This window comes from Myxine glutinosa, chromosome 14, assembly GCF_964187855.1.
Source record: "Myxine glutinosa chromosome 14, kmMyxGlut1.1, whole genome shotgun sequence".
Taxonomy (NCBI): domain Eukaryota; kingdom Metazoa; phylum Chordata; class Myxini; order Myxiniformes; family Myxinidae; genus Myxine; species Myxine glutinosa.
The window spans coordinates 43,289,904-43,302,393 of record NC_136274.1 but is presented as its reverse complement, the minus strand read 5'-3'; the positions used below and the strand labels follow the sequence as shown (position 1 = coordinate 43,302,393).

Sequence of the window (12,490 nt, the reverse complement as noted above, 5' to 3'; positions counted from 1 at the left end):
CCTTGCTCGCAAGCAGCGCGCGTAACGCCGCGCTTTAAGACCATATTTGACGAGATCCATATTTTTTATTCATATTTACCTCAGCGCATTTCAGCGAAGTACCCGCTAATCTCAGCCAGTGCGAGCAGCTCGCTGATTCGCTCAGAGCGATCACGTGATGTTCCATCCCGTCACACGTCACACGTTTACACGTAATTCAGGGCGAAAAGCGATTACGGTTTTTCACCTTTATGCGATCGTGTTTTGTGTCGATTTTGTGCGATATGAATTAAATTTTAATTCATATTTCGTGTTTACGAATTCGAATACGAAGGATTTCCCCTTTCCCCTTTCGATTTCGAATACGAATCGAATACGAGCTTGATAGGCCATGGGGCATACCATTAAAATCCACTTTTTCGTGCAACAGGAATGGGGATTACTTGATTTATTCATGAAAATCAGCAAAATATTCGTTCCATTCGATATAATAATGTCCCCAATAAATATACCTGCACATTAAAATACAAATAAAGAAAGAATTTCGATTTAAAAAATCAGGTTTAAAATTCGCGGACAAGGTTGTTCACGTGATAAATTCAGCGAATGAGCGCTCCAGATACGTCAGGTGCCGTAATTGGCCAATCACGCAGCTCATACTAAGCTCCGTTCTGTAGCTGACAAACCAAGATGGCGACGCCCATTGCTTCGGCAGTGACAGGAAAACCTGTTCAATTTTCGTCCAAATTTTGCGTGATGCATGTTGTCCATAAAACTAAAAGCAATTTCATTCAATTCAATGATAAAAACTGGGCCCGCTTTGTTGAATTTGCGAGTAAATGGTTGCTCTATGACTGTAAAGAACGCGATTTACTGGCCGACTGTGCGGTAAAGCTGGGGCTTGATTTTGCCGATACACAATCCTGCATTGAAGCCAAACCAGAAAATCCCAACATTGGCTACCATTATGATTGTTCACGTCGCTTTTGTGACATCAGTAAAGTGAACAGGCTGAAGGAGAAAAAGACCGAAACATCTACATCTCATGGTATAAGGTCGAAATCATGAACACAGGACTTTCATTTAAAAAATGATTGTACTTAAGAATAAATTAATTTTAAACATGTCAACCACACAACATCAATGACAATCAGTGAAAAAATCACTGATCATACAGGATCGAACCTGGGAACCTCCGCTTTACTAGTAAGATGCTCTAACCTGAAGTTGAAGTTGAACTGAAATATACGATCAGATGGAGAAGAACGGATGATTTTAAATCAATACGCTTCTCAGATGAGAGGATGTTAGAGGAACGGGACTAGAACTGAAGACCTATTGATTTAAAATCATCCGTCCTTCTCCATCTGATCGTATAGCTCAGTTGGTTAGGGCGTCGCACTAGTAAAGCGCAGGTTCCCAGGTTCGAATCCTGGATGATCAGTGATTTTTTCACTGATTATCATCTATGTGTGGTTGACATGTTTAAAATTAATTTATTCTTAAGTACAATCATTTTTTAAATGAAAGTCCTGTGTTCATGATTTCGACCTTATACCTGTGAATATAGTTAATAGTACAAATTTCTCAAACTTGAAAGCTGTAAATTGAACAATGATGTAAATTATAATGTAATGGATATCATAAACAAATTTGATTGTCTCAATTATTTATGTCTGTCTGCCTTATCCTGGCATGTATACATTATCTATTGAACATGGAAACGAAGCAAAAGTAACAGTACTCTTAAACACTGTTAATCATGCAAGCACTTTCCATGACATGCGTAATGTATACATGTTGTACTGTTTTAAATAAATAAGTTGAAAATGAATCTTCTAAAAAGTAAAAGGAGTCAGCCGTCAACTGCCACTCATTGCCATTCTTCAAATCAAAGAAGATGAACTGATCATAGAAGGTAGAAGTGAGAAGTTAATTTAAAAAAAGTAAAATGAAAATGATTTATTTGCGGCACAACATGTGTTTCAGCTGCGGCGGACCATATTTTCAGATTGGATTCATTTTGAACTTATCGCTATGACTATCTAGATACAAAAATATCATGTTTATTGGTGTATTTTAGTGAAAAGGAGGTCTAGAAACAATATCACAATCAATTTTTTTCATTTTACTCCTCAAACTATCCAGAAATAAAAGAAAATGCAGTAACGTATAGTTGATGAATATATATTTACTTGCATTTTCATCAAGTGCGCGTTAAAAATTAATGAGCACCCCTGGTGTCTGGGGACATGGTGTTTCTTGTTCAGGAGCACATCCCCAACCCATCTATAGCAATTTTAAGTAATCCCCTGCGTTGTTGCACGAAATTGTCAAATTGAGCACATTTTAGCCCTATGCCCCATGGCCCATGAGTCGAGAGGGCGAATGTACGGGTTGGGAATGTACGGGTCTCCCCTCCCCCACCCGGCAATGCCGGGTACTTCTGCTAGGATCACGTGATGTTCCAACTTTGCCGCCATAATCTCACAGTTATGCGTTCGCACGTAATTCAGTTTTTTCACATTTCAGCGAGGAACATTGCCATTCACACCACATAGGTTTTTTTTCACTTTCATCTGATATTTGTGATTTATTTCAAACAAACTGTATTTCCCATCTACACGGCCATGTATTCCTATTAACGTTATGTAAAGTACATAAATTGTGTGGATTACATCATTTCTGGATGTGATCAATTGTCAGTAACCATCTATATCCCTCCCCTCCCCTTCCCTCCTCCCGCTTCCTCCCCCTCCCTTTCCCCCCTCCCCCTCCCCCTACCCTTCCCCCTCCCTTCCCCCTCCACCCTACCCTCTCCCCTTCCCCCCTCCCCCTCCCTTTCCCCCATGCCCCTCCCTTTCCCCCCTACCCCTTCCTTTCTGCCCTACCCCTTCCCCATCCCCCTCCCCCCTCCCCCTTCCTTTCCCCCATGCTCCTCCCTTTCCCCCCTACCCCTTCCTTTCCGCCCTACCCCTTCCCCATCCCCCTCCACCCTCCCCTCGCCCTTCCTTTCCCCCATGCTCCTCCCTTTCCCCCCTACCCCTTCCTTTCTGCCCTACCCCTTCCCCATCCCCCTCCCCCCTCCCCCTTCCTTTCCCCCATGCCCCTCCCTTTCCCCCCTACCCCTTCCTTTCTGCCCTACCCCTTCCCCATCCCCCTCCCCCTTCCTTTCCCCCATGCCCCTCCCTTTCCCCCCTACCCCTTCCTTTCTGCCCTACCCCTTCCCCATCCCCCTCCACCCTCCCCTCGCCCTTCCTTTCCCCCATGCTCCTCCCTTTCCCCCTTACGCCTTCCTTTCTGCCCTCCCCTCCCCCCTCCCCTCACCCTCCCCCCTCCCTCTCCCCTCTCCTCCCCTCCTCCCCTCCTCCCCTCCCCCCTGTTCCCCTCCCCTCCCCTTCCCCCTTCCCTCCCCTCCCCCGCCCGGCAATGCCGGGTACTTCTGCTAGTATATATATATGTATGCACTTATAGTATCCTTAAACAGTATTTGCAAAATATCATCAAATTTTTTTTATCTCAAAACAAATTGAGAATTTCTACCCACATTGTTTTATTAAATCTCTGTTGTGTCCCCATGCAGGTCCATCTCCCAGGCTGATTTTAAAGGCCTCGGTGAGCTTTTGGAACTGGACTTCAGTCAAAACTGCCCACACAAAAGCCGTTGCAATACCAGCATTGATATTGGAGGGAGAGTTTTTGGTGCTTTAGGGAAGCTTAAAAAGCTATATCTCAATGATGACTATCTGCAGAGCATTCCGAAATTCCTCCCATCATCACTGGAGGAACTCTATGTGAAGTCAAATAAAATTACACATCTAAACAAGAGCATTTTGGAAAGTGCAATTCACCTCCACGTGCTGTACCTGGATTTTAACTGCTTTGCCTTAAACCAGTGCTCTAACTTCACAGTGGAACATGATGCCTTTGCAAAGTTTAAACATCTGCGGAATCTGTCACTGTCTTCCAACAACATGTCAACCATTCCACAAAATCTTCCTTGCTCCCTCCTTTTCCTGAATCTCAGCAACTGCAACCTGAAAAGGGTTGACAAGGAGGATTTCAAAAATCTCAATGACCTTGAGATTCTAGACTTAAGTAGGAACTGTCCACGTTGTTACAACGCACCTTATTTGTGTATACCTTGTCCCGGCAATGTACCTATGCTCATTGCCGATGACACCTTCTCTGAAATGCCCAACCTGACACACCTGGTTCTCCGAAGCATGTCCCTTCACATAATCTCAGAAAACATGTTTCAGAACAACACGCGGCTCACGTACCTCGACCTTTCACTTAACTATCTTGCGAGGCCCATTGCTGAAGGCACCTTCCTTGTACACCTCAGCAATGTAACTACTCTAGACCTTTCGTTTAATTACGAACCTTCTCACTATTTTAAGTCGCTCAATTTGTCAAATAATTTCTCTAGTCTGACTTCTCTAAATAAGCTGTTCATTAGTGGATACGTTTTTGAAAAGCTGGAAATGAAGCAACTGGAGCCTCTTCGACATCTCCATAATCTACAATACATTGAAATGTCCATAAACTTCATTAAGCAGCTTGAGCTGAAATCTTTTGACATTCTTAAAAAGCTCAACCACATTGTGCTCACAGAAAACAAGATATCACCACCGACTGACAAACAGAGTTCAAAAGGAAGTACAACACCCGTGAGGAAGAGACGGCGCTCCGGGTTGGAATGGGAAAGGGCAACGATCAATTCAGGTAATGGATACCAGCAAGCTTTGAAACGTTCGTGCACTCATTATGGCAAATCATTGGACCTAAGTTTGAACAACATCTTTTTTGTGACACCGCAACTCTTCGCCAATATGACAGACATCAAATGCCTCAACCTCAGCACAAATGCAATGGGGCAGACCTTAAACGGTTCTCAGTTCAATCCGCTGACCCAACTGAAATATCTCGACCTATCGTTCAATCGACTTGACCTGTTCTTCCCATTTGCTCTCACCGAGTTGACAGCTCTTGAAGTGCTTGACCTGAGCTTCAATGCACACTATTTTGCGATGGAAGGAATCGTACACAACATTAATTTTATCTCGAACATGCACTGCCTGAAAGTCCTCAACCTCTCGAACAATGGCATCCAGAGCCTCTCGCGATCTAGCAGCATCAACAGTTCAACTCTGACGACGGTGATATTTCGAGGCAACCGCCTAGACGTCCTGTGGAGCCCAGGTAATTATTGTTGTTTTTAGGAGACCAAGTCTATCGACTGGGTCTCCAATTGTTATTAGACTTATATTATTATTATTGTTATTATTATTATTATTATTATTATTCTTTCCGCCGAATTCTGTGGAAGCTGTAGCATTGGAACTGTTGCTCTGATTAAGTTGAATCTTTCCAGGAATGTTGGGCCAATGGGAATTGATGCCATCACCATGGCAACGAGCTTGGATTTAAGCGAAAACTTTAAAAATCCTCTTCTCCGAAACCGCAAATGCTATCGACTCAATTCCTATCAGGTTATGATTGACTACCCATGCTGCAAAAGGTTGTTCAAGATGACATCATCGGTGAAGCGGTTTGGCAGCTACGTTGAGGTTAAAAAACAACAACAAATTTCTCCGATTAACACAAAACATTTTTTGTGGCATCTATGCATCAATAAGAACTTAAATATGAAAAAAAAACATTGATTGGTTGCATGGTCGGGCAATGAAAAATAAAACAAAATTGATGAAGTTTGAAAATGTCATAGGTCGCGTGACAAGGCGGCTCTATTGGATTTCATGAAAACCTTTAAAATGCATCTTCGCCATCATTTTTCGATCGATTGAGTTGAAACTTGGACCACTTATAGTATGCCACTTGACTTGATGTATACCCTCTGGAGGACAACATAGGTCACGTGACAAGGCGGCCATATTGGATTTCATGAAAAACCTCGAAAATGCATCTCCTTCATTTTTCAATCGATTCAGTTCAAACTTTGCATAATCGGTTCCGGGCTGTAGTTGTCAATGACGTCATCGTGCACTTGTCCAATCAGAATGGGGCGTCTTGGTCCCCGGGGTATCACTGCTCCCAGTTTTAATTTATGCTTATTATTCTTATTATTATTGTTGGTAACCCTGGTAACCCCAGGGTAACCCTGGTGTTGGGCTAGCGGCTAGGGTGTCAGCTTAGGATCCTAGGATCCTGGGTTCGAATCCCGGTCGATCGCTGAATTAACGCCAGGGGGGTTGACTCAGCCTGATCATCCTTCCGAGGTCGGCTAATTGAGGACCAGTTCACTGGTAATTCCCTGTTTGTCGTTAAAGGCGGCAAAAAGGGTTGGCGTCAGGAAGGGCATCCGGCCGTAAAACATTGCTTCAAAAGGGGGACCGAAAAACAACAACAACCACGGTTCCCGAAAAAGGCCAACCCCCGCTTGCGGGGAAAAATGGCCTCTAAAGGTGGTTATATATTTATATATTCTTATTATTATTGCCGGTGTAAGTATTAAATTGTACCCGGTTTAGAATAGGTACACCGTATCCTTGCGTGTCATAAGAGGCGACTAAAGGGTTGGCGTCAGGAAGGGCATCCGGCCATAAAAACATTGCCTCAAAAAGGAAACCATGATGATTGTCATGGGGCCCGCAAGGCTAACCCCCGCTCCAGCGGGGAAAATGGCCTTAAAAAAGGAAAAAAATAAAAATTTATATATATATTATTATTATTATTGGCAACATCATTGTTGTTAAATAAAAGACCTTTGTGGGGAGAGTACAGAACTCGCTTCCCATCGTGCAATGGAAAAATTTAATTTGCCTACATGTTAAGTGAAGTTAAGTTGCTTACATTTTAAGTGAAAAACACAATTAGGAATATTTAGAATGAATACTTTTAATACTTTTTTTTGGTTGTATTGTTTCTGTGAGAGGATCTCATCAAAATGTAAAAGTGCTTTGGGTGTTTGTTCATTCTTCACCCAAAACCCTCTTCATCTCTACCCCATTATATAAATAGTGAAAAACTAGCCGAAACCCGTGGAACATCCACGGAAGGGAGGATGTGGTGTATGGATAGAGTGTACCATTATGGATGGCATAGGGGATTTGCTTGTCCGAGTAAGAGTTAGGAAGAAAGATCAATTTTCACTTGTGCAAAAATGCTACTCACAATTACATCGCCTGTGCGTCGGCCTGTGATTGAGCCAGAGAGTTGGCCTGTGAGTCAACTTCCTTTCCAATGTCTGCAAGAGTTGAAATACTGATTGTGAATGTGTAAAATTATATGAAAGAAGAACATGCATATCAATAGACGATGCCATCGAAAAGGAGAGCAGCTGTCCATAGAAAAGGATGTCTGACTTATCAATTTGACATTATTGCACAGGAAATGACAAACAAAGAAACAGTTCATTTCCATCGGGTAATATTACGATGAGAGATCAGCCGATACCTTTATTATGTCCATCAGCATCCATGGCACTTAGAAAAAAAAAACGTGGCATCAGCCAGCCGCAGCCAACTATCACGTACCGTCTCGAAGTCAATGCCATCCTTTTATCTCTTTGTATACAACTCACTGATCGCAACGTCACTCCATTTAACTTTATTAAAATGACGATAAAGACGTGAAACCCGTGGAACATCCACGGAAGGGATATCGTTCGTCTGTTTTCAGCTCGTTATCTTTAAGCTTCCTTACGTCTCGCCACCTGCTACACCTCTCTGAGTTACGAGGATTTATGCAATGCACCCCGAGTATCGCAACGTCACTCCATTTAACTTTATTAAAATGACGATAAAGACGTTTCCTTATATATCCTAATTTCAAATGTTCAAGGGAATAAAAAAGCTTCCTTACATCTCGCCACCTGCTACACCTCTCTGAGTTACGAGGATTTATGCAACGCACCCCGAGTATCGCAACGTCACTCCATTTAACTTTATTAAAATGACGATAAAGACGTTTCCTTATATATCCTAATTTAAAATGTTCAAGGGAATAAAAAGACCATTTGGTTCACACCACCCATCACACCACTCGACTGTCGAATCAGCGGACGGCTCGCATCGCCTTCGCCCAGCAGACGCCAATACGATGGTGTCGAAAGATGGCGTCGTATCGGCCGATAATCGGATGCTTTTGGGTCCCAAAGTCGGCGAATTCAGATTTTTCGAGTATGGCTGTACGTGATAAACAAAGAGCGCGGTTCGTAGATGGAAAATGCATTACTGCCGTGGGCATCGGGTCACTGGGTGCGGCGTAAAAGGGATAACAAAGTCGAGTCCTTACGGTATTATTATATAGATAATTGATATATCTTGTGGTTATGGCTCCTTGGGTTAAATAATGAATCTTTAGTATGACGATAGTTATTCCTGAAGTATCTGTTTAGTTAAACTTTATTGTATTACATGTGGATAGTTATGCATTGCATATGTATTAGATATATGGTCTTCACTGCCGTGGTGTTTCTTTTCTGAATCCATCTTGCATCTTTCTTTCTCTCTCTGAATTGGTTCAAACTGGCCTGTTTGCCATCGTAACACGGTGGGATAGAACCGTGGGTCAAGAATGATACACGCCCCTCGAGCCCAGAAACAACCAGGGCAAATAAGTCAAAGGGACTTAGCACACCACTTCTAAAAGTGTGAGGTCAGCAACGACATGTGCCCATCGAGACACCCGCCAATGATAACAGGACAATATGCAACTATGTGGATCAGGAGAAGAAGATGGAAGATGGACTCTCCATGAGGGAAGCTTTCACTCTGCCCAAGCCTCCGTCTAATCATCATCATCTCTCTGCTGTGGTGATTGATCAGGGTTTTGTGGCACTTTTGATGGTGGTGCGCTCCGGAGACAAGAACATCCTGCTGCTTGGGTGTTGCGCCAGGTTGTAAAGAAGCACCGTTGTGAATGAGAGAGATGAGCATGGAGCAGCCGTACATCTCAGTGCCCTGGGAGATCGTTGGTAATGACCTCATGACTGCTGATGTCTGGTGCGACCCAAGAGCATCGACAAATAAAGAACAGAGCACAGTGGCACCAGTCACCACGGACATGGGCGACATGCAACACCCTTCAGAAGCAGCATGCGCTTGCTCATGCAACTGCCCAGATAGACACGTCGTATCTCCAGAATCATTGCATCGGGTTTGGGGGGTAAATTCTTCTTTGCCTCAACTGTCTCTATCTCTCTGTTGAACTAATGCGGGCCCTGTATAGATCGTTAAGTTGATTGTAAATATCCAAATTCACATCTCTTTCTCAAACAACATGGACCATCTTTTAACCACTCATCTCAACTCTCTCTCTTCCTTATATGTGGTGATTTCAAGTGTCACTATGCAAAATAGATGGGCGTTGCTACCTCTGTCACCAGCAATTGTAGTTCAGCAAAGGACTTCTGTGACTTCATGGGACTGACTTGATCTGTGAACTTTCAATCCCAGATTTCTTCCAATGGCAAATCCTCCTTTCTGGATTTGGTGATACTAGCTTTCCCGCTAATGTCTCATGCTCTTCCTCTGCTCCAATTTGCTCATATGATCATATGCTTATGAAAGTGAATAACTTTGGCTATTATCAGAGAGCAGCCTCAATGCTAGTGAGTTTGGCATTTCACTCAAGCAGAATGGCAGGAACTGCCAGCAGCCCTCTCTCTTCAGGACTGGTCTCCCATATCGACTGCCTCTGAATCTCTGATGTTGATTCAGCCTGGGAATTCTTCCACAGAAACATGATCGATCGATCGATCTCTCTCTCTCTCTCTCTCTCGTTGTCCCTCTATCTCTCTGCCCTCCCTCCCCACACCCCTCTCTCTCTCTCTCTCTCTCTCTCTCTCTCTCTCTCTCTCTCTCGCCCCCTGCCGGCTGTTGCGATTCAGGTGTGGCGTCATGGCGGCTGTGAGCAACTGCTCTGTGTTGTGGTGAGTCCGTTGTGTGATTTTCTCCTCTCCTGCCGTCCCGTGCCCCTCCCCCCCCCTCTCCTTTTCCATCCTGTGTGCTTTGGCATTTTGTTTTCATCCGTTCCACACCTTTGTCTTCGAGAGAGAGAGAGGATTGAGAGCGGGCCCATTTTGGGTGCAGCCTACTGGCTTTGACGGCGCTTTGTAAGCCATTTTTGTACTTATAATGCACGTTTATTATTTACTTTAGTTCGATTAATTTCGGTTTGACACCTTCTTGTCCGGTTCGGACAAGTGGGAAGAGGGGGGGGGGGGGGGGGGGTAAATTCGCTGGTATGGTGAATACACGCTCTCGCTATGAGGCGTTCGAAAATTTAACACGGAAGCATGCATTCGCATGTGTTCTGCCTGAAGGAGCTCCTACTGAGGACATTATCCTTGCCGTGGGATCCATCATAGGAGACGGCAATGTTCGAGCGGCATCACGAATGAACCAGAAATTTGTAGTCTTCGTGTCAGAAAAAAAGTTCGTTCATGACGTCGTTAGTACCTGTCTAAACTTAAAAGGGGGTCATTATATTACGGTATCCCCGCTATGGATATGCCAGCTACCAAGATAACAATATCCAATGTACCACCGTTCATGCCAGGCGAGAAACTCCTATCCGTTCTGTCTCGTTATGGTAAAATTGTCTCCCGAATCTCAATGATTCCGCTCGGGTGTCGCAGCGATCGTGTCAAACACGTAATGAGCTTCAGGAGGCAAGTTGATTCTCCCGGATCGCGGAGCCGATACGGGTTTAAATATATCCTTTAAAGTATCGTTGGACGATTGGGAATACCACATGTATGCTTCCTCAGCCTCCTTAACATGCTTTAATTGTGGAGAATTCGGACACGTTAAAAGGTTTTGTCCTAAGACCTCTTGTCCAAAGTGTGGTGAATCGGGACATAACGAAAGAGATTGTAAGGCCAATCCCTCCACCGCGCCTTCTGACACCCCGACCATGCTCTCTGACACCGGACCGTATCTTCCATCACCCCTACCGTACCTTCCATCACCCGGATCGTATCTCCCGTCACCCCTACCGTACCTTCCGTCACCCGGACCGTACCCTCTGGCACCCCGACCACACCTTCGGACACCCCGACCATACCTTCTGACACCCCGACCGTACCTTCTGACACCCCGACCGTACCCTCTGACACCCCGACCGTACCTTCTGACACCCCGACCGTGCCTTCTGACACCGGGACCGTACCTTCTGACAACCCGACCGTACCTTCTGACACCCCGACCGTACCTTCTGACACCCCGACCGTACCTTCTGACACCCCTACTGAGTTGTCTGACACACCCGTGCTCTCAGATTCCAATGTGATGACACCCACCGATGTGACTGACACAACTAGCATTGCCCCCTTTCCCGAACCCATGAACGAAGAATCCATAGTGTATTCTAAAAAGCGAAGAGCACCAGTGCTAAGCAATTTCGCTGGTGCTGCAAAGAAGGCGGTCATGGGCGGCACCATTCCCGGTGCACAAGTGTTTGAGTGTCCCTCTGACATTCCCTCACTAACCGAGTATATAAATACCGTTGCCAACGATACTAACGAGTCTTATTATGTAAATGAGCAACAACAAACAACAACATGCATTTTAAGGCCATTTTCCCTGCTAGAGCGGGGGTTAGCCATGTAAATGAGCCTAAAAATATAATTAGTACCTCTCCCCTGGAAGTTTCCGAGTGCGAAACCTCCAGTGAAATTACTACTATTTCAGAGCTGCGGAATGGTTTTCCACTTGTTTGCCCTTTAAATACCGAGCAGACTGAGGATTCAATAAACGTTCCCACTTTAGAAATGGGGCCAGTAAATCTGAGTTTGCTGGGATCTCAAACCCAAGCTCCAATACCAGATACAAAAAATATCCACCAAAGTGTTAACGAGTGCTCACGGGAACACCTTGGAAAACTTGTGAAGGTTCCACCGGATAAGATCGCGGGGGCAGCAGGTAATACCCCAGAACCTGACGACATGTTATCTGACGTGTCTGAGTCCGAGGATGACATTGAGGCAACCGAGCTGTCACAATCGGTGACAGGTCACTCACAGGTATCCCTCAACTCATTTTTATCTTCCTTGACGAAACGTATCGTCACCGTAACATCGTAATTAAAGACTATTTCCCTGACTTGGCAGCATTCATTTGCACCGCAAAGTCAATAGTCAAAGCGCATGAGGATTTTGACCTGACGAAATCTCAATTCCACAGGTTAAGAAAGTTTGTTACCCGAGCAGGTGCAGAGTGTTCCCAAGCACAGGGCGATTTCATTAACACGGAATGAAAAACATTTCCTTTGCGACCTTAAATATGAATGGTGGGGGTGCAAGTCACTTCCGTCAGGCCCAAGTTAAAAACTTGTTTGATCGTAAAAAGGCAAATGTTCTTTTACTGCAAGAGACCCACATCACACCTAACGTGGAACATGACTGGTGCCAAACTTTCAAAGGACAATGCTATTTTAGCAATCTGTCAGCCTCATCTGCTGGGGTTGGGTTTTTTTCTGAAGCCAGGTCTAGCTTTTGAGTCTTGCTATTTTCAGGAAGTCATAAAAGGCCGGCTTATTTCCC

At 44.5% G+C, this 12,490-nt stretch overlaps 1 protein-coding gene across 1 annotated transcript in view; it reads left to right on the top strand.

Moving 5' to 3' along the window:
- The window catches only part of LOC137439712 (toll-like receptor 7), a 41,867-nt gene that overhangs the window by 17,027 nt on the left and 12,350 nt on the right, over positions 1-12,490 (top strand). The window contains exon 4 of the mRNA XM_068135748.2: positions 3,563-5,184. Within this exon, the coding sequence (XP_067991849.2) occupies positions 3,563-5,184 (1,622 nt within the window). The remainder of the gene's footprint in view (positions 1-3,562; positions 5,185-12,490) is intronic.